The sequence below is a fragment of the Oncorhynchus tshawytscha genome, linkage group LG06 (genome assembly GCF_018296145.1).
Source record: "Oncorhynchus tshawytscha isolate Ot180627B linkage group LG06, Otsh_v2.0, whole genome shotgun sequence".
Lineage (NCBI taxonomy): Eukaryota > Metazoa > Chordata > Actinopteri > Salmoniformes > Salmonidae > Oncorhynchus > Oncorhynchus tshawytscha.
This window is the reverse complement of record NC_056434.1, coordinates 40,573,304-40,596,744: the sequence shown is the minus strand read 5'-3', so window position 1 is coordinate 40,596,744 and position 23,441 is coordinate 40,573,304. Positions and strand designations below refer to the sequence as shown.

Here is a 23,441-nt window from a genome sequence, read left to right as displayed (position 1 = left end):
AGTGTTGGAGCTATCAGATGGAGAGGCAAGTAAAGGGGGCTGTTCAGTCCTGCTGCACCCATCCACACACAGCTCACCATGCCAAGATACTGAGGTGATACTCTCCCTCCATCTCTCTTCCCACCAAACCTTCTGGAGGTGAGCTGAACTATGCCATGCTAGGAGCTCTATCTGGTGCCTTGGACCTTCATCTGACACACCCTTAGCCTCAACACGATCACCTTTCACCTCCACCTAGCCCCTCCTCACTTTGACCATCATCCCCTTGCCTCCCAGTCCCTGGTCACGCCAGAGAGGAGCAGACAGCAGAAGCCCATCTCACATCTGAGGAACGTCTGAGGGACCCGTGGCACCACACAAAGGCGGAGCAAGCCCCTTTGTGCCTAAAATCTCAGGAAGAATGAGCAACCACATCTAGCAGATATTTGCTTGTCTTTCCCAGAGATAAGCACGCAAGAGAGAGGGGGAGATACATACTCCTGTGAAATAAAGAGAGGGAGAAGGACAGGGAGAAGCAGAGGAAGATGCCTTTTGGGGGGTTTGCAGGGCTGAAGGAGCAGATTCTGAAACCAGGGAAGGAGGAGGTGAAGAATATGGTAGGAGACGGCCTGGGGAACCTGCAGAGGTGAGTCTGAGACTGTCTGGAATGTGTTGGGGGAACTGGGATTGAATGAGTGTGAATCTCTGCTCTTTGACTGAGATATGTGTGTGACTCAATGGGGTAAAAACAACACAGTGCAAGTTTGACATCTACTTGAAGCAACAGATCAGATAATTTCAGATATATTATTTATTTCTGAGTACTGTTAGATATTTTATCTTAGTTATCTTATTGTATTTAAAGATCTTTATATAGCTTGGTCAATATTCTAATCCAAATTATAGTCATATAGGCTAGCAATAAAAATCTCTATATCCACTGGCAAAACGATTGCAGTGCTATAATCCCAAACTCAGATAATTTTATCAAAATTCTATGAACTTCTATGAAGGACTATGAACAAAGCCAGTGGTAGAAAACAGGAGGATTGAAGAACATTAAGCTCACCATTTACTGTACCCAGAGATCTTAGAGATAACTAAATATTTAATTGTTTTGCTTGCCAGGCAATGCAAGTGATGTTATCACGAGTTTTATCTGAAGACATATGTGATGCATATGTGATGCATATTTCATATCTGATATATATTTCACAAGGGGAGGATGATAAATATGGAACTTCCACATATAGGTGGAAGGTGAATTGTTGTCTGAAAAGAGATAAACCAAGTAAGTGGGCAATTTCCTGTGAAAGGGAATTATTTCAGGTTCAGTTCCAGAGTTCACTGTGCCGTCTGAAATAGATACATTTGAAAGTATATTTAAAAAAGTGAACTGGACAAATTTATCCAACAAGCGATTATCATTTATATCATGGTTGTAATATCAGTACAATGAAAATGTGTCATCATTAAATGTGTGTAAAATGAATGATGTTGTCAGCTTACTTTCTATTTTATCAGTTTTATTTTAAACACTATACAAACACATGGAAAAGGCAAAGTGAAATCTTTCATCAAAGTCCACAAGGATCCATGTGCAATCCCACCAAACTGGTCAAATCATTACTAGCAGGTGAAACTAAGAAATGTGAATCCAGAGAGACCAAGAGAGGAAAAGAGAAATTAAGTCTGAGCAGAATAAATCTATCTGTCTTTCTGTCTTTTTGTCTATCTGTCTGTCTGTCTGTCATACTTCACTGAGACTAAATTTATTGGCCGAAATACAAACATCTATGGGAATGACATGTTCTCTTAATAGGGTCTCTCTAGGATGTTGCTGACCAGTCTGTCAGTAAACTGACACTGTTTTAGTCCATTCTGAATTACTTCTTGAAATGTAAGCTATCGTTGGTACAAAAAAGGTTGGATAATAATGACATTGAACAACAAACACAAATACATCTTCTGTTCAGTATGATCTGACTTCTCAACAGTCATAGAACTTCATAGACATAATGACGTCATTGACTTAATGCAGACAGGATGACATAATTTTGGTCTACTTGAGGATTAAAAAATATATATAAAAAAAACAAGACAAGCGTAAATACTTTCCACTGATAATGATCAACCATTCTCATAGCATTGTCCAGTCTACTTTAGATAGTGGAGAGCACGATCTGTGAGTTTGGAAAGAGGGATGGGGCTGGGGATGACAGGGGTGAGTTGGTATGATGGATTGGGGATGGAGAAGGCAGGGGTGAGTTGGGATGAGGGCAGAGCCGGTGCCAGAATGAGTCAGTTGAGTCACTGTAAATGTATTGCCTTTGAATGTGGCATGAACATAACCAGTCATAATGTTTTCATCTGATTGTCAAACAAATCACTTCAAAAAGTAGGTTACCTTTGATATTTGTCCAAAATAATTCTAGAATCTGAACAGTGCACTATGCACCCGGCTGATACAATCTCACCGGAGAACGTATCCGATCGAGCGAAACAGCGCTCCTCTGTCTTCCTATATGTAGACCATATATCTGATTGTGTCTGGCCAAAAAGAGTATGACATTCCATACTCTTTTTGGCCAGACAGCATCAGATAAAGTACATGGCCTATAAATACTGAGACAGATAGGGCTCTGTTTCATTTGCTCAGATGCTTTATCTGTGACTGATGAGTCTTTCTGTCAATATTTAAACATTTTATTTTGGACGGGCAAGGAGGTAGGGTATGGCAGGCCTACCCATAACACCAGCTCTGGATGAGGGATTGGAGAACACATAGGTGAGTTTAGAGGAAGGACGGGGGCTGGAGAAATCAGGAGTGAGTTGGGGAAGAGAGCTGGGGGCTGGGGGGTAGGGAAGACAGGGGTGAGTTGGGATGGAGGGATGCGGGCTGGGGGTTTGGGGAAGACAGGGGTGAGTTGGGATGGAGGGATGGGGGCTGGGGGGTTGGGGAAGTTGGAGGTGGAGGGATGTGGGATCATTGGATGAGTTGGAGGTGGCAAAGAGAACAGTCCATGACTTGTTTGACTGGAGTCTTTTGACAATTTTTCTGACACCGCCTAGTATACAGATCCTGGATGGCAGGAAGCATGACCCCAGTAATGTACTGGGCCGTACGCACTACACTCTGTAGCGCCTTACGGTTGGATGCCGAGGGAGAAAAGGTGTCGCCGTGCCCTCTTCACAACTGTCTTGGTGTGTTTGGGCCATGATAGTTTGTTGGTGATGTGGACACCAATGTACTTGAAACTCTCGACCCGCTCCACTAGAGCCCCATCGATGTGAATGAGGGTGTGTTCGGCCCTTCTTTTCTTGTAGTCCACGATCAGCTCCTTTGTCTTGCTCATGTTGAGCGAGATGTTGTTGTCCTGGCACCACACTGCCAGGTCTCTGACCTCCTCCCTATGTCCTGTCTCATCATTGTTGGTGATCTGGCCTACCACTGTTGACGTTGGAGTCATGCTTGGCCACGCAGTCCTGGGTGAACATGGACTACAGGAGGGGACTAAGCATGCACCCCTGAGGGGCCCCAGTTTTGAGGATCAGCGTGGCAGATGTATTGTTGCCTACCCTTACCACCCGGGGGCGGCCCGTCAGGAAGTCCAGGACCCAGTTGCAGAGGGAGTTGTTTAGTCCCAGTGTCCTTTGCTTAGCGATGAACTTTGTGGGCTCTATGGTATTGAACACTGAGCTGTAGTCAATGAACAGCATTCTTACATAGGTGTTCCTTTTGTCCAGGTGGGAATGGGCAGTGTGGAGTGCAATTGAGATTGTGTCATCTGTGGATATGTTGGAGCGGTATGCGAATTGTAGTGGGTCTAGGGTTTCCTGGATGATGGTGTTGATGTGAACCATGACCAGCCTTTCAAAGCACATCATGGCTACCGATGTGAGTGCTACGGGGAGGTAGTCATTTAGGCAGGTTACCTTTGCTTTCTTGGGCAAAGGGACTATGGTGGTCTGCTTGAAACATGTAGGTATTACAGACTCGGTCAGGGAGATATTGAAAATGTCAGTGAAGACACTTGCCAGTTGGTCCGTGAATGCTCTGAGTACACGTTCTGGTTATCCATCTGGCCCATCGACCTTGTGAATGTTGACCTGTTTAAACGTTTTACTCACACAAGGCTACGGAGAGCGTGATCAGACAGTTTTCCGGAACAGCTGGTACTCTCATGCATGCTTCAGTGTTGCTTGCCTCAAAGCGAGCATAAAATAAATGTAGCTCATCTTGTGTCACTGGGCAGCTCGCGGCTGGGTTTCCCTTTGTCAACTATTATGGTTTGCAAGCCCTGTCACTCCTGACAAGCTTCAGTGCCGGTGTTGTAGGATTCAATCTTAGTCCTGTATTGACGCTTTGCCTGTTTGATGGTTCATCTGAGGGTACAGTGGAATTTCAATGGGGGATCAGTGGATAGGGAGACAGGGCTGAGTTGGATTGGAAGGATGGGGGCTTAGGGAGTTGGGAAAGACAGTGGTGACAGTCTGTGGGAGACAGGGATGAGTAAGATTCTGCTTGCTAATAGATCATGGGATAAAATACCCTTTTGATTTTTTTACGAATGTGGGCCTTTCAAGCAAGACATCATAAAGGTTTTCTTGCACATGAAAGACTTGTGAATGAATGAAGGAGTGAATGAAGTGTACATACTATAGACCTCTGAAGAGTGCCTGGAAAAAAGGAATGGAGCCCAGCATCATTGACATCAAGGGACTAATAAAGGGATATGTTTGTATTGTATGTGTGGCTGTTTTGTTTTGCTTCAGCTAATGCTTTGACACTTCAGTTCTCTTTATGTGCACTTTGCCTGTTCTGCAGCAAATAACATGTGCATTAGTTAAGGAACCTGAGTATGGTGCAAATTTAAAAATGACTGACTCAGTCTACAATAGTGCTAATTTAGGGTTATTTGGCTTGTAACAGTAGCGGATCCCCTTTTGGTGCTATGCAGAACCCTTTTTGACAAGGTCTAAATGGAACACATGTTGCTATAACCCTTTCGTAAGGTTCTGCAAAGAACCATTATTTTAAATATAATTACACCAAAAATGATTTTTTTCAGGTTGTTTTATGGATAGAAGTTTGCAAGAATCTCTACTGTTTGCCCACCTGTCTATCAAACACTCTGTCTGTTAGCTGCCTGGAGGAGTGCTGAGGATATCTATTACACTGTCAACCATTGAATTTGTTAAGGTGGAGTGTTGCCTTGTTAACATCCAAAAGTGGAAGTCATGTCACAGGCTCTCTTTCCATTTCCGCTGAAAACGAGATGCATCAGGGTGTTTCCCGACCCCACTGAGGGTGGCGCTCTGCAAACTCCACACACCAATGTAACACAAAAATACTTATATTGTTCACATTCAATCCATTTGTGATGAATGTTAGGACGCTTTGAATACTGACCTTATTCCCCTGTGAATCACTATAGCTGTCCGTATTCGATGGATTGAAAACGTATAGTATATATAGTTAGGACATGCCATTCACTAACAATGGATGTACAGTATGTGCAAGAGAGAACAAATACATGATAAAATACAGACCCCTTGAACACCATTATCATATCTGCCCAGAGAGAGGAACTCAGGTAGAGATCTGAGGCGGCCAGATGAAAGCAATTCCTTCCTCAGTTAAAAAATATATATAATAATAGTATTGAAGACAGAAAGGGTAAGATCAGGAATGGTCTTTGTGTCTTTTAAAGACTGTTTAACTATTTAACATGAAGTGTCATTCAAGGGAATTAGGTATACATAATTTTTGTATACACAATACTTATTTGTTGTACACTCTTCGAAAAAAAGGTGCTATCTAGAACATAAGAGTTTTCCTCAGCTGTCCCCATAGGATAACCCTTTGAATAACTATTTTTGGTTCAAAGTAGAAGCTTTTTGGGTTCCACGTAGAACTTTTTCCACAGAAGGTTCTACGTGGAACCCAAAAGGGTTCTGAAAACAAAAAGGGTTCTACCTGGAACCAAAAGGGTTCTCCTATGGGGACAGCCGAAGAGAACTTTTGGAACCTTTTTTTCTAAGAGTATTAGGACTATGTAGTGTAGTATAACAACATCACCAATTAAACACTTACCAATGTCCTCCTGTTGAACATTGTAGGAAAATTGACTGTTTGCTGGGTATCTGTCTCAACTTGCATGTTTTGTGTTACAGGAAAATCGATGGCACCAATGCGGACGAGGAGGACCAGATGGAGCTGACAGAGGACGCGGAACAGGTGACCCCTCGCCACAGTGCCCCTCTGTTTGATTGCGGGTGCTGCGGCCTGCCCAAGCGCTACATCATCGCCATCCTCAGTGGACTGGGTTTCTGCATCTCCTTTGGCATCCGCTGCAACCTGGGGGTGGCCATCGTGGAGATGGTCAACAACAACACAGTCTACATTAATGGGACACCTGTACTCCAGGTGAGAGAGAAAGAAATATCTCACGGACATAAACAAGACTCCATAGATTGAGGTGTGCATTATGGAGTGTGTAAAACTTTGTAGCAGTTGTTAGGGCAATGAAGCAGCAGGAGGTAGGCAGGTAGAGGCAGGGGTCAAATTGAGTCGGTCGGCACCTATGATCCAAATGAGAGCCAGACGGAGCTGAGACCTGGTACCTGCTTTGGTTATTTGAGTTATGACAAATTGTTGTCCACATTTCATTTTCCACAGACAAAAACACGAGTAAGCTTCAGCCAAATCAGACATCCTCATAGTAGAATAGTTTAAATATTCAATTGTTCAGCCTGTCCCATCAATGCGAGAAAACAATCTTAATCTCAAGGTGCATTGAAATTGCACGTGCCGTACAGTGAGAGAAATATGCATGCCCAACAGTGGCGGTCGGTGCTGTCTAAGATGATGAGCATGGCCTTATTCTATTACAGCATATTCGATGACTGTCATTCATATTCCATTCACCCAGCTCAGTGTAACATCGAAAAGTTTTGGCTACAACATGATTTCCCTATACCCATCATGACCTTGCCTATGAACGAAAGTTTGCAACGTATTTTCCATCATCATTTTCCATGCATACTTATTTTCCATCATAATTTGCAAATAAATTCATAAAAAATCCTACAATGTGATTTTTTGGATTTTTTTCTCATTTTGTCTGTCATAGTTAAAGTGTACCTATGATGAAAATTACATGCCTCTCTCATCTTTTTAAGTGGGAGAACTTGCACAATTGGTGGCTGACTAAATACTTTTTTGCCCCACTGTATATACACTGCTCAAAAAAATAAAGGGAACACTAAAATGACACATCCTAGATCTGAATGAATGAAATATTCTTATTAAATACTTTTTTCTTTACATAGTTGAATGTGCTGACAACAAAATCACACAAAAATGATCAATGGAAATCAAATTTATTAACCCATGGAGGTCTGGATTTGGAGTCACACTCAAAATTAAAGTGGAAAACCACACTACAGGCTAATCCAACTTTGATGTAATGTCCTTCAAACAAGTCAAAATGAGACTCAATAGTGTGTGTGGCCTCCACGTGCCTGTATGACCTCCCTACAACGCCTGGGCATGCTCCTGATGAGGTGGCGGATGGTCTCATGAGAGATCTCCTCCCAGACCTGGACTAAAGCATCCGCCAACTCCTGGGCAGTCTGTGGTGCAACGTGGTGTTGGTGGATGGAGCGAGACATGATGTCCCAGATGTGCTCAATTGGATTCAGGTCTGGGGAACGGGCGGGCCAGTCCATAGCATCAACGCCTTCCTCTTGCAGGAACTGCTGACACACTCCAGCCACATGAGGTCTAGCATTGTCTTGCATTAGGAGGAACCCAGGGCCAACCGCACCAGCATATGGTCGCACAAGGGGTCTGAGGATCTCATCTCTGTCACATGTGCTCAGTGTGAACCTGCTTAAATGGGCATGTATAGGCTAACACTTGAATCATCAGTGATTCATCTATCATCACCTGTTAGCCAGCAGTCATCAATGTAGGCCTATAGGCTTCAGTCAAAATACTAAAAAGATTGCATATGTAAATCTTGAGTTTATTCCTCTTAATTATCTACATCAATCATCCATCCCTGATACAGGGGATCAGGTAAACACACCCTTGAATGTTGTATTATGTTGTATTATAGTGCCATTGCTATTCAACAGCTGATATTTGGATGGAAATGTTAAAGTGTTGTTCTGAAGGACAGCAGCATCCCCCAAACAGTCCTCTGGTTCTATTTTCAAACTCTAACAACATAATAGCCCCGGACACATACACAAATGCTTCTTATGTGAAATAACTCAGAACCAGTTAAATACCCTATATTATCCCTCTTCACCAGCCAGCTCAATTCAACTGGGACCCAGAGACTGTGGGACTGATCCATGGCTCCTTCTTCTGGGGTTACATCGTCACACAGATCCCTGGAGGCTTCATCTCTAACAAGCTGGCCGCCAACAGGTGAGACCTTCCCACTGCTAACACTCTCACTCCTTGTGACCCTGGGGCTGTCCCAATATGGGCACTGTTTACTATACTGAAAAACTCAGGAAATTCAAGAAATAGAAGGTATTTTAATAGAACTGGTTTGTGGATGGACTAGAGAGTGTTAAATAGGTGACTGGGGTGGCTCAAGATCATTGACTATTGATAATGGAGGTTTAGAATGCATACCTCTGTTAAGTTTTTTTTTTTTTTTACCATCGCTAGGACCCATTTCTCGATACTTAGGTCACTTTTTCAAAACTCTTCACACAGTTCTCCTAACTAACTTTCAGCTTGGCACAGCAGTTCATTTCACGTCCAAAATACGTTCAAAATACCCTATAGCTACCAAAACACTTCATACATGTCTCAAATCAACTCTTTCTTCCATAACACTAGCAAAGGTTGTCACCCAACAAGCACACATTGTCATTCATAAAATAATGACCTAAACAACACGAACAACAGGTACAGTGCCTTGCGAAAGTATTCGGCCCCCTTGAACTTTGCGACCTTTTGCCACATTTCAGGCTTCAAACATAAAGATATAAAACTGTATTTTTTTGGTGAAGAATCAACAACAAGTGGGACACAATCATGAAGTGGAACGACATTTATTGGATATTTCAAACTTTTAACAAATCAAAAACTGAAAAATTGGGCGTGCAAAATTATTCAGCCCCTTTACTTTCAGTGCAGCAAACTCTCTCCAGAAGTTCAGTGAGGATCTCTGAATGATCCAATGTTGACCTAAATGACTAATGATGATAAATACAATCCACCTGTGTGTAATCAAGTCTCCGTATAAATGCACCTGCACTGTGATAGTCTCAGAGGTCCGTTAAAAGCGCAGAGAGCATCATGAAGAACAAGGAACACACCAGGCAGGTCCGAGATACTGTTGTGAAGAAGTTTAAAGACGGATTTGGATACAAAAAGATTTCCCAAGCTTTAAACATCCCAAGGAGCACTGTGCAAGCGATAATATTGAAATGGAAGGAGTATCAGACCACTGCAAATCTACCAAGACCTGGCCGTCCCTCTAAACTTTCAGCTCATACAAGGAGAAGACTGATCAGAGATGCAGCCAAGAGGCCCATGATCACTCTGGATGAACTGCAGAGATCTAGAGCTGAGGTGGGAGACTCTGTCCATAGGACAACAATCAGTCGTATATTGCACAAATCTGGCCTTTATGGAAGAATGAAGAATGAAGAATTTCTTAAAGATATCCATAAAACGTGTCGTTTAAAGTTTGCCACAAGCCACCTGGGAGACACACCAAACATGTGGAAGAAGGTGCTCTGGTCAGATGAAACCAAAATTGAACTTTTTGGCAACAATGCAAAACGTTATGTTTGGCGTAAAAGCAACACAGCTCATCAGCCTGAACACACCATCCCCACTGTCAAACATGGTGGTGGCAGCATCATGGTTTGGGCCAGCTTTTCTTCAGCAGGGACAGGAAAGATGGTTAAAATTGATGGGAAGATGGATAGAGCCAAATACAGGACCATTCTGGAAGAAAACCTGATGGAGTCTGCAAAAGACCTGAGACTGGGACGGAGATTTGTCTTCCAACAAGACAATGATCCAAAACATAAAGCAAAATCTACAATGGAATGGTTCAAAAATAAACATATCCAGGTGTTAGAATGGCCAAGTCAAAGTCCAGACCTGAATCCAATCGAGAATCTGTGGAAAGAACTGAAAACTGCTGTTCACAAATGCTCTCCATCCAACCTCACTGAGCTCGAGCTGTTTTGCAAGGAGGAATGGGAAAATATTTCAGTCTCTCGATGTGCAAAACTGATAGAGACATACCCCAAGCGACTTACAGCTGTAATCGCAGCAAAAGGTGGCGCTACAAAGTATTAACTTAAGGGGGCTGAATAATTTTGCACGCCCAATTTTTCAGTTTTTGATTTGTTAAAAAAGTTTGAAATATCCAATAAATGTCATTCCACTTCATGATTGTGTCCCACTTGTTGTTGATTCTTCACAAAAAAATACAGTTTTATATCTTTATGTTTGAAGCCTGAAATGTGGCAAAAGGTCGCAAAGTTCAAGGGGGCCGAATACTTTCGCAAGGCACTGTAGCACTACACAATGTTTTCTTTACAAAACAAGAATGACACATCTCTACTGTTTAGAATTCACTGCAGTTTATGTTACAGGAATATATCAGACATGATGCAATACGTTTCAATATGTTTTATGTCATTTTATGGCATTGAAGGATTCCAAAATACAATAATTTGTATATACACCATCTACCAATACAGATACAGTAGCAATACTAGTCAACTCTGTCTTATGCATTTGGCCACAGGTTCTCATCCACGTCACATCTTATGCCATCTTGGGAAATACACAGAGGAAAGAATATTTTGGCATGCCTGGTCCATCCCTGGCAATCTTCTGCAGATATGTCCAGGCATCCAGCATTCATTGCGTCCAGGAGGGACATTTGATCATGTGGATGGTGGTCATAAACCTTCCACCTCTATGAGGAAAATAATTCCTCTATGGGGTTGAGGAATAGAGAGTAAGGAAGGAGGAAAAGTGACATCATCCTGGGATGGAATGCAAATCACTCTGTGACTGCACGGGAGAGGTGAAATGCCACATTGTCCCATACAATTACAAACGTTGGCCGATTTCGCCTCGCTGAAACCCTTTCCTCACCTGGCACAACCCTTCCATAGAGGTCACCCAAGAATGAAATGAGACGCTCGGTGTTGTATGGCCCAATTAGTGGTTTGTGTAACAGGAATCCATCAGAGGATATTGCTGTACACATTGTGATGTTGGCACCCCTCTGGCCCAGGACATCCACTGTGGCTCTTTTTCTAATCACATTCATTCCTCGCCGCCGTGTTTTGGCCAAGTTGAAACCAGCCTCATTCACAAAGATGAATACTGTATGTGGGGTGTTTGCATGGCTTCAATCTCCATGACTCTCTAAAATAAATCCACATGGCAACATAAGAGTTAGGCTATTACGGAAGTTTACATTATACCTTAAAACATGCCATTGTGTGCCTCTGCCCTGTTTGGTTTTGTTCAAAACCAGTTCTGTATTTTATAGTCATCTTACCTGGACTTATTGGTTCCTGAGTTGCTTGACTCATTCAGAGTTCCTCTCAAAGGGGACAGTGTACAACTGCTTCATCCTGACTTGATGTTGTTTCAGGACTCTAGAAATATTTGTTATGCTTACATTGTCTGCTAACACTCGTCCCGAATCTCTGAGTTTTATGCCATTGTTTCTGATGACCATATCAACGATTGCAGTTTCCTGCACAGCAGTGAAAATCCTACCTCTCCCGCCTGTAGAAGGTAACCGTTGGGTCCTAAGCAGAAATACAAAAACAATTACACACAAGTAGATTTGGAGGCTTTGGTCAATTTACTTCTGTAATGTGCAGTTCAGTCAGATGCCCTTGCAGAATGCACATCTTACCTGTTGTTTTGCCGGAAATTTCTCAGAATAGATGCCACTGTTGAGTGTTGCAGATTTGGCTGCACTCTTAGACCAGCCTCTCTCATTGATAGACCATGATTTATTACATGATCAATTATAGTAGCCCTAATCTCATCTGAGACTACAGCTCTTGATCTTCCTCTCAGTCTTCTTTCACCACGCGTACGTACTCCTCTCCCTCTCCCAGCCACTCTTCTTCCTCTGTCGGCCACTTCTCTATCTCTGACTGGGTCCATGTTTACATTATAGTACAGCATTATTCCTAAGATGTCCCCTTTTGTATAGATGGTATTGTAATTGAAAGACTAACACCTGTGTAGGTGTTCAGCTACAAAGGGAATCCGCTGTGGTTGGTCAAATTGTTTTGATAGTATTTCATTTTTTAGATTTGGAAAATATTTCAATACGGTATTACTGTAGAAATGTAGGAAATTTATGTCTTATTCAATTTTGTGTTATTTTAGGTTTTGAACTTAAGTTTAACAGTTTTGAAAAGAGTATGTAAACATGTGCAAATTGGCCTGTAGTTACATAGTGTTTTGGTGGTGGTTGTGTCTGAGTGAGAAGAGAGTTCATTGAAAGATGTAGTCATTGAATGCATTTTGTGCCAAAGCAATGAAAAATGATCCACAGTTTAGCCCACATAGACTGCTGTTATGCTCACTGTGTGAAGAGTTTTGAAAAAGTGACCTAAGTATTGAGAAATGGGTCCTAGCAATTGTAAAAAAAATATAAAAAAATAAGTGCAGGAACATACACATTGGGTGTCTGAAATATGCAGTCAGTCAATGTGTGTGGTGAGGATTAGAACTGAAAGACGGGATATTTGGCATTGGTAGTCAGTGTGTGGCGTTAGAGCTATAACTGAAAGGTTTCAGGTACCTAAGTGAAAAAGTCATGCAGTGTTTGTGTGTGTGTTAGGTAAGGGTTAATGCCGTCCGGTGTGTGTGTGTGGTGCGTGTGTGTGTGTGTGGTGAGCGTGCAGCTCTGATGGGGCTGATAGTAGTCCTGTAATAAAATCTTCACAGGAAAAGAGAACACGCCATTGACGGAGTAAATAATGAAAGATCCTGCATCTGATTTCTCCCTGAGACGCCAGCCACTGGAATATTACGAGTGTCACTTACACTTTGTTTTGGAAAAAAGGAGGGGTGGAAGAAAGGAAGAAAGCAATGGGGATGAAGCAGAATCGTATGGGATCTCTGTCTGTCCCTCAAAGGCAGATGTATTAGAACTGTCATATTGTTATGTTGGATTGGTCATTTTGAGCTGTCAGAAGGAGACCCATTCTTGCAATGCCAGAGATCACACCATATTCTCCTAAATCTAGAACATCTGGAGTCGAGGCTAGGGGAGACCTGGGAGGGACCGACTATTTCAGGGACATTGATGATTGGTGTTGAGTCAATTAGAAGATAGTCTTGGGTGCTCACTTTCTTTTACCTGTGACTGGTTTTAACCTTTAGATCTACAGCAGTACAGGCCATGAAAGTAATTGTGGTGGGTTGTTGTTGACCTGGTTGTTGTATGTCAAGTGTTCATTAAGATTTTATAATTCTATATGTAGCTGTTACTGTATCATACACTCTCCTGCGTGTTTATTTGGACAGTGAAGCAAACACGTTTTATTTGGCTCTATATCTCCAGCATTTTGGATTTGAGATCAAATGTGTTATATGAAACGACAGTACAGAATGTCACCTTTTATTTTAGGGTATTTTCATACATATGTTTTACTGTTTAGAAATGAATGCACTATGTATCTAGTCCCCCCATTTAAAGGTGTCAAGGGTAAATGCATTTCAATTCATTCACTTTTTGACAGCATCACTTTTGTTTTAAACAACTTTCCAGACATGTTTTCCCATGGTAGAAGTGGTCAGAAAGTCACCTTTTTAACCTGAATGCCAAAACATTCAGGAGAAAGGCATTCAATGTTTACCCATTTTGTCACGATCGTCGTAAGAAGCGGACCAAAGCGCACCGTGGTGTGAATGCATCATTTAATAGAACGACTGTGACGCTATCATAAGAACTGTGCTGACACAAGCAACTAACATAGACAATCACCCACAAAGAAACAGTGAAACCCAGGCTACCTAAGTATGACTCTCAATCAGAGACAACTAATGACACCTGCCTCTGATTGAGAACCATACGAGCCCGAAACATAGAAATCTCCCAAAATCATAGAAAAACAAACAGACTGCCCACCCCAACTCACGCCCTGACCATACTAAATAATGACAAAACAAAGGAAATAAAGGTCAGAACGTGACACATTTTGCATACCCCATACCCCACACTACCAAAACATCCATGTCTTCATTGCTGGAAAAGATAAACGGTTGAGTTTGATATAAATGTAAAGCTTACAAACAGGGTTGTCAAACAATTTAATAATTTCAGGATGTAGTTTTTGTTCCTTTTAAAATGACCTTTTTCTTACTTTAATATAAATTATCTAAAAATGCATAATTTGTAAAAATATATTTGCATATGTTGTAGCTTAGATCCTACAGGTTGAGACACAGCATTCTCTTGAATACAGGGTGGATGTCATTTCAATCATATACACCATCGATCAAAAGATTTAGAACTCCTACTCATTCAAGGGTTTTTCTTTATTTTTTAAACTATTTTCTACATTGTAGAATAATAGTTAAGACATCAAAACTATGAAATAACACATATGGAATCATGTAGTAACCAAACAAGTTTTAAACAAATCTAAAAATATGTTATATTTGAGATTCTTCAAAGAGCCACATTTTGCAATGATGACAGCTTTGCACACTCTTGGAATTCTCTCAACCAGCTTCATGAGTTAGTCACCTGGAATGCATTTCAATTAACATATGTGCCCTTTTAAAAGTTAATTTGTGGAATTTCTTTCCTTCATGCATTTGAGCCAATCAGTTGTGTTGTGACTAGGTAGGGGTGTATACAGAAGATAGCCTTATTTGGCAAAAGACCAAGTCCATATTATGGCAATAACAGCTCAAATAAGAAAAGAGAAATGACAGTCCATCATTACTTCAAGACATGATGGTCAGTCAATATGGACATTTCAAAAACTTTGAAAGCATCTTCAAGTGCAGTCGCAAAAACCATTAAGTGCTATGATGAAACTGGCTCTCATGAGGTCCATGGAATGGAAGACCCAGAGTTACTACCTCTGCTGCAGAGGATAAGTTCATTAGAGTTACCAGCCTCAGAAATTGCAGCCCAAATAAATGCTTTACAGAGTTCAAGTAACAGACACATCTCAACACCAACTGTTCAGAGGAGACTGTGTGAATCAGGCCTTCATGGTCGAATTGCTGCAAAGAAACCACTACTAAAGGACACCAATAATAATAAGAAACTTGCTTGGGCCAAAAAACATGAGCAATGGACATTAGATCCTTGGAAATGTGTCCTTTGGTCTGGAGTTCAAATTAGAGATTTTTGGATCCAACCACTGTGTCTTTGTGAGATGTGGTGTGGGTGAACGGATGATCTCCGCATGTGTATTTCCCACCGTGAAGCATGGAGGAGGAGGTGTTATGGTGTAGGGGTGCTTTGCTGGTGACACTGTCTGTGATTTATTTAGAATTCAAGGCACACTTAGCCAGCATGGCTAATGTAAACAGTAAAAAGTACAGGATCCAAAATCGACCCCTGTGGAACACCTTTTGTAATATACAGGAAGTCTGATTTAACACCATCCATAGATACGCATTTACTTCTTACTGTCAAGTAAGCCTGGTCTAATAGCTCAGCTACTGTAGGTGTGAGAAAATAAATACTCTTAAGTTTTACATTTCTAACTACAAACCTCATGCAACTGCAAAATGTCAGATCAAGCATATACTGTAAAGTATGTATGCTTTTGTTACTGTACAGTACTTATGCTTTCATTAATAAAATAATGATAAAAATACCATTTCAAAATTCTGATGGTTTTTTCAACTATCAGCAGGACAGTAAGGAATAAATATCACTGAATCACAGAGCATGGGGAATGGTCTTGATAAATCAATCAGATTTTTATTTGGAAATGTTAGGATTTTTATGCTCTTCACTTGCAGTCCCTTAATAGCTTAGGCCTACACTACTCCCGACCGGTCCCGTTGTACAGCGCCATATTTTCCTAACTGAAACCCTTAATTAAATCGCTTTATCTGTGATTGTTAAATTAATCAGCTGATGCATTGGTCCAGAGCCAGGTGGTATTGGTGGAAAGTCACTCATCATTGGTGGAGAGTCAGGCGTCATTGGCGGAGAGTTACTCGTCATTGGCGGAGAGTCAGGCAGCATTGGCGGAGAGTCAGGTGGAGAATGATGCATTGAAGAGGGCGAGGAACGAGATGGAGTCACAATCCATGCCACGCACATCTGTAAGCTCTGGAACTCCACCTCCTGTTTGTGGACTCTGCAAACAACATGTCCTTGATGGGCTAGAAGCCATCCACCCTTGATGGGCTATCAGCAGGACAATAGACTTGCCGAGTTTAGGGACTTTAAATGTACAGTATTAATGGATGTTTGCGAGGCATGTCACCTCTCCCATAGCCCACCAAACCCAACTTTTAAAGGGAGAACCATTGTACAACCAGGAGCTCAAATTCAAGTAACAGAATTATTTTAAGGTTGGGATGCCATGAAATTAGATTTTACATATATGGACACTCCTCCCCCTTTCTGTAATCTGTCACATCTAAATACAATATAATAATTTACTTAAATGTATTTATCAGAGACAAACCATTTAACCATGTTTCTGAGAATTGTCAGGACACGAGTCTTGTACACAAATGTCAATTGTGTAAACATTTGTTTTATCATACATCACACACTAAGGTACAGTACATAGCCCAAGCCCCTTACAATATTTAAATTCTGAGGGGATGTTCAGCTTATTCCCATAACAGTTATCAAGCATAGGGTCATCTGCAGCTATTTGTTGAGTCTGATTGAGCTGTGCTGAGGCGGGCCTGGTCTGGTAGCATGGGAGGGAGGTTGTAGGGGGAATTAAAGAGGGGTGTGTGGAGGGTAGTGTGGCCTGTGATCTTGCAAACTCTGCGTGGGGCCTCTTTGACTGCGTACGGCTTGTGCATAGCTCAGTGTATCTGCATGCAGTTCCTCAGCAGAAAAGCAATGGAGGGTGGGTGTGGGGGACAGTGTTGCTGGCTGTTCTCCAGCCTCTGTGAGGCGCCAACGGATGCAGGTCTAAAGGAGCAACTGATTTGTCTCAGGGAGTTGGTGGCTGGTCTACTGCTCCTGTGGGGTGAGTTGAACTGGCCACCCAAAGCAACATCCTTTAACATCCTGGCGAAGGTGGGGACTGTCTCTTTGTACAGGTGTACATTGTCAGAAAGAAAGACCAGGCTGAGGGTGGGATGGTGGGCCAGGTGTATGTTGGGCCATAGCATACAGTCCCGAGAGATGCTGGCATTTACCCTCTGGGTGGTGGCAGGGTGGAAATTTCTCTGGAGCAGTCTACTGTAGATATTACAATCTTCGCAAGGGGGAGATGGTGGAGGCCCTCTCTATCACTCCCCTTAGTGATTTGGCCACCCTCTCCTGTTGGGCAGGCAGGTCATTAGTCCCTGTGTTAATGATGATAGGGCTGGGGGAGCCAAGCTGGGCCACAGTCAAGAGCCTCATAGCTCTATCTGTTGTGAGGCGCAATAATTTTGCCACCTTTTTATTTGGGAAAAGTTTATTCTCGTATAAACTTTCCATAATTAATATATTATCTGGTTTCTCGTCAGGTCTGTAGAGGATGGCAGGAATGATGGGAGTAATTACAGGTCGTGAGATGGAGGGGCTCAGCTGGGTTGGTGCATTAGTTGGTTGGTTGGGTTGGCTGGTTGGTGCGTTCTGATTCAGCTGTTGGCTTGGTCCTGGGTTTTTGTGGGACGCTGTAGAGTGGATGGTGGTGGCTGAGAAATTTCTGCATTAGCTCATGTAGCTCCTTCTGCAGGTCCTGCATATGGCTGGTGTTGACTGTTGGCATAGTTACTGCGTTTTGCCTTTGTAACTGTCGCCTCCTATAAAACCTTTGATCTCAAATCCAAAATGCTGGAGTATAGCGTCAAATTCAAAGTTTTAGCTTAACTGTCCAAATAAGTGCATAGGGGAGGGTACAGATGTAGGATCTTAATTTTATCACCCTGATGCAGGATAACTTTTCTGTAATGCAGGAAATCTAAAATTTGTACTTTGTACTTTGGTTTCTGAAGTTTCCACTTTGTCAGACTTGACTTTCCCTTTTGAAAAAGTTATCAACCCCTACAAAAATGTACATTTCCTGTTGCTGAATGATTATTTCCCTGCTGTAGCAAGCTGGCTCAAACTAAGATCCTACAAGATCCTGTATGCAAATATTGGAAAATGCTACCCTTTGTAGTAATTTTTGCTCACCATTGTTGTCTATAACCTAGTTACACTATAATGTAATGTTTCCCCAGAGTGTTTGGGGCGGCCATTTTCCTCACGTCCATACTGAATATGTTCATCCCGTCAGCAGCCAGGAGGCACTACGGCTGTGTCATGTTAGTCCGCATCCTACAAGGCTTGGTGGAGGTGCGTCGTCTTCAGTGTTGCTGGATTTTGACACTTTCATTGCCAAATTTAAACCAAATCTTCTAAATGTAGCCAAATTGAAGGTGGCAACGTTAGTCATCATAATGACTGATACATTTGACAAAGCTCATATACAGTACAGGGACACATATACAGTACCAGTCAAAAGATGGACACACCATTCAGAATGTTTGACTGGTACTGTATATATCTGTATCTCTTTACTCAGGTTGATTATTTGACCATTCAGAATAAGGATGCCCTGTAATGCTTCCTATACAGGGTGTTACCTACCCAGCATGCCATGGGATGTGGGCCAAATGGGCTCCTCCCCTAGAGAGAAGTCGTCTGGCCACCACCTCATTCTGTGGTAAGTGAAATTAACACTAACCACGTTTCCATCCAGTTTTTATTTGAGGAAAGTCATACCGTATAAACAAACAAACATGTGAGCTGTAATGGAAACAAGATTTTAAGGCACAATTTTATAAACACCGACAGATCATTTGTTTGTTCGACATGGTGGGATCTTTTTGTTCTGTAAAATAAATGATGTGTGAAATGGTGATGCGCAAATATTGATAATATGGGCCTCCACCATCTTTCCCCTTGCAAATATATCAATAATATGCTATATGGTGTGTGGTCCTCCCACTACGACTCGGGTAACCATGCAGTTTGTTAGGCTACAGATTAAATAAATTATGATGAACTTCACAGGTGAAAGTGCAAAAATCGAATTAATTTATTCAATCGAATGGATATTCAAAAATAACCTGCCTGCCTTTCTGTTATACCCATACCCACAATCAACCCTAATCGAGCCATTGAATATATGTCTCATTGTTCTCTGTCCAGAGATGTTTAGCATTGTGGTCAAATGGGGATGGGATAGGTTGTAGTAACGCTTCATTTTATGGGGTCCTTATTACAATGTAATTACATGTGTAATTACACTAACAAGTATTGTAGTTAATTGTGATAACTCATAGTTACACTGTAATAACTACATGTAACTGGTGGCATTTGCAGTCAGTATTGATAGATCTGTAACAACAAATGCTTGTTGCCTTGCTTGTTACAAATGGGCAAGTTTCCACTAAATTCACAAATATTGTGTTTCATTTCTTCTCAGCTGCATCCAATTTAGTAACAACTGTCACAACGTGGTAATCTCTCATGGACAGATGCGCTGGGTGGCCAAGATTAGAAAGGTTGGAGGCTCAATAGGCTCTAATAACTTACCTGTCAACACAATATTATTGCTAGCAGCCCCCCAAAAAAAAAGTGTATAATCTGCGTCAATTTGGTTGAGTTTACAAAAACAGATCAGATATAGGTCAACCATATACCATATATATACTTACTACTCATTACCAAGTCAAAACAACCAAAAGATGAGCTTCTAATTTAGTCAACTTTATTGTAACATGTAAAAAGACTACAAAATAGTACAGCTTTTTATTTTTGGATTCATAATTTGATTTAACTAGAATAAACAAAGATATAGGCCTACTCAATAACATACTTTTTTTTGTGGTGGTGACTGAAATCTGCAGCGTATAGTATGTTGAGCAACCTAGCCAGCTAGCTAATTCAGAGAGAATGGGATTGTCTTTTTCTCCCCTTTTTAACATTACAACTAACAATGGAAATCGACAATGTCTGTTTTTTCATCTGTTTCTGTGTTTTCCAATCCTGGAGTCTGAGACCCAATGGGAAAGGTGTCATAGAGAAACAGAATGTAGCTACTGTATATGGGAATATTGCTAAGACAATTAGCCTACTAGCTAACTATCATCAGAGACAGTACAGAAAACTTCCTCATATTTCTCTGCTAACATTATTAGAAGTTTTTTAGGGTTTAAGCCTATAGCTAGGCCTAGCTACCCACCTAGTTGTTGTGTTATCCTGCTAGCATAATACTTATGGTGTTTGCCAAAACGAATAAGCTAGCTAGTGTTTACTTTAAAAAGGAACTATTCATAGGTGTGTTGACACAAGCTAACATTAACATGCTGGGTGTGTCTCATTTAATAACCTTGGTAATGGATACCCTGAGAACAAGGTTCAGGGAAGATAAGACCATGATCGAGCCCAGCTAGCTAGCTATTTGCCATCTGTAGGTAGCTAGCTAGATAAAGTTAGCTGTCAAGGCATGGAAAGTCTGTGGATGTTAATTAAGTTAGCAAGCTAACATTAGCTAGCTAGTTTTTGGTATTCTGCAGGATGATTTAGCATAGGTAGAATGCTAGCTAGCTAACTACCTATGCTAAATTGTCCAGCTCAATTTCTGTATCCAAAAAGCAAAACAAATTGCATGGAAAACCGACCTTATCTCTCCTATGTGGACGTGTTTGTCTCCTATATAACCTTTTGTCTCCTATACAACCTCTCCTATAGACCAATCTCTTATGTCTGTATTTTGCTCACAATTTTCATCTCAATCTCAGTACCACTGTCACTATGAGTCAGAGTCAACACAAATTGTGGGCACGTTAGAGGTTGTTGTTACTTCGAGTGCAGTGGGCAGATATTGATGTGATCAAATCAAACTTTGTCACATGCACCGAATATTACATGTGTAGACCTTACCGTGAAATGCTTACTTACTTACAAGCCCTTAACCAACAGTACAGATCAAGAAAGAGTTTAAAAAAAATATTCACCAAATAAACTAAAGTAAAAAATTATGAAAAGAAACTCAATAAAATAACAATAACGAGGCTATATACAGGGGGTACCGGTACAGAGTCAATGTGTGGGGGTACAGGTTAGTCGAGGTAATTTGAACATGTAGGTAGGGCTGAAGTGACTATGCATAAAACAGTGAGTAGCAGAAGTGTAAAAAACAAATGGGGGGGGGGGTCAATGTAAATAATCCGTTGGCCATTTGGTTAATTGTTCAGCAGTCTTATGGCTTGGGGGTAGAAGCTTTTAAGGAGCCTTTTGGTCCCAGACTTGGCGCTCCGGTACCGTTTGCCGTGCGGAAGCAGAGAAAACAGTCTATGACTTGGGTGAGTGGAGTCTTTGACAATTTTTGGGGCTTTCCTCTAACACCGCCTAGTATATAGGTCCTGGATGATAGGAAGCTTGGCCCTAGTGATGTACTGGGTCGTACGCACTACCCTCTGTAATGCCTTAATGAAATGCCTTAATTCCTGGGATAAATAAATAAGTTCCCCAATGCATCCGAAGTGAGAATGTTCTTCAACTGTGAAACCCTTGCCAGGTTACATGATGAAATAAGGGGTTGTCTTATGACCCTTTTAAGTGCATTTATAAACCATTATTTAACCAAGCTTAATAGGTTACAATTTGGCAAGCACTGAATGACTATCCCTACATTTTTGCCGTAACTGTTTATTAATGTGGTAAAAATGTTTGATTGATGCTTGATAAAGTAATTCATCCTTTGTCAAGCCCCACCCTCCTTAGCTACCATTGCTTTACATGTCAAATTCACTGTTTAAACTATTTAACTATTTAAACTATTTATTTATGTAAAACCCTGTTTTTGGCATAGTGCTCATAAGCTTCCATGCATTTCAAAAGAAAGCAGGACCTGGGCCTGGGCATCATACTCCAGAGCCCTTTATAGCTTATGTTGTCAATGAGGTGGTTGGTTTTAAATTGGCTAATATTTATAATGTGGTTTGTTCAGGTGAAAAATGGTGTGTTCAGATCTTATCGGAAACCTGAACATTTGTAATAAGCATGGTAACAAGCCTTAGTTTACATCTCTGTAATTACAGACTGCAGGTACATGTTGTTAGTACAGTGTAACTAGGAATTATTACAATTAATTACAATACTTACATATGTAATTACACTGTAATAAGGACCCCTTAAAATCATGTGTTACAGAGGCGGTTTCGTTTTGCAGAAGTCGGCTGTTGTTCTCCCCTGAAAATGCATTAAAACAGCCATCTTTCATAATAAACTGGAGCCATGACAACCGGTGCTTTCAAACCCTTTTGACATCACTTCTGAATGAAAGATTGCCCTCACACACTTCACCTGCTCACTCTGAAGGAGCTTGCTCCCTGGCCTATTCAAATGGAGAGTGTTTATAAGGCCATCAGATAATAAAATATACATTAAAACATCCTCTCCCAAGGATGGTACCAATAAGTCCAAATTTGATGAATCCAATAGGGTTGCTGTTGCATGACATACTTTTTTCTAGTAGTCCTTTTCTAGTGATGAAGAAGAGTTGCTGAGGTGCTGCGGAGTAATGATCATGTAATAGTCAAAGCTTTTTTCAGTCAAAGCTAGTTTTGATACCAGGGCATCACTACTTAGTCATTTTATTGGGGTTTCATTTAGATGCTGACCAAAGAGAACTACGACATTGGCATGTTCATGTTTTCCATTTTCTTTATCTCCAGGTTCATATGCAGGTGCTGTGATTGCCATGCCTTTAGCAGGAGTACTGGTTCAGTTCGTTGGATGGCCCTCAGTCTTCTATATCTATGGTAAGATTTTTTAAAAAATCAATATTAAATTGCTAAATTGAACCCATGTGCATTATATAGGTGTGGTTTGCATATTGAGATTTGGTTGGGAAAATCATTGAAATGCATGCACTGATGTTCAGATACTCTAGATGGCGGAAATGACCAAAGATAGTGATCTTTGTAAAACAGGGAGATGTCTATGATCTAACTAGCGATAGGGGGGAAAAGTGTCATGAGTTTCTAAATGTATATTCATTCTCAACTTAATTACTTATATGACTTCAGAACAGCTTTCACAAGACCTGGCCCAACTATGATAAAGTACAGTAGGTGGGTGATTCCCATTTGAGCAACATTCCACGCAGTACACTAGTTGTCACCAGTGTGACATGCAAAGCACCACGGTCATTATGTCATTAGTATTACACCAGTCTTAGATTGTTCTCTAATTTCTTTGCTTCGTCTGTTTTATCAA

The 23,441-nt window shown here is 41.2% G+C and overlaps 1 protein-coding gene across 2 annotated transcripts in view; it reads left to right on the top strand.

Annotated features, from left to right (window-relative positions):
- Window positions 1–524: 524 nt before the first annotated feature.
- The window catches only part of LOC112232091 (vesicular glutamate transporter 3-like), a 35,359-nt gene continuing 12,442 nt past the window's right edge, over window positions 525–23,441 (top strand). For both annotated transcript variants that reach the window (XM_042323251.1, XM_024398887.2), the window contains exons 1-6: window positions 525–625; window positions 6,157–6,409; window positions 8,304–8,422; window positions 18,392–18,506; window positions 18,789–18,876; window positions 22,898–22,984. In XM_042323251.1, the coding sequence (XP_042179185.1) occupies window positions 525–625; window positions 6,157–6,409; window positions 8,304–8,422; window positions 18,392–18,506; window positions 18,789–18,876; window positions 22,898–22,984 (763 nt within the window). The remainder of the gene's footprint in view (window positions 626–6,156; window positions 6,410–8,303; window positions 8,423–18,391; window positions 18,507–18,788; window positions 18,877–22,897; window positions 22,985–23,441) is intronic.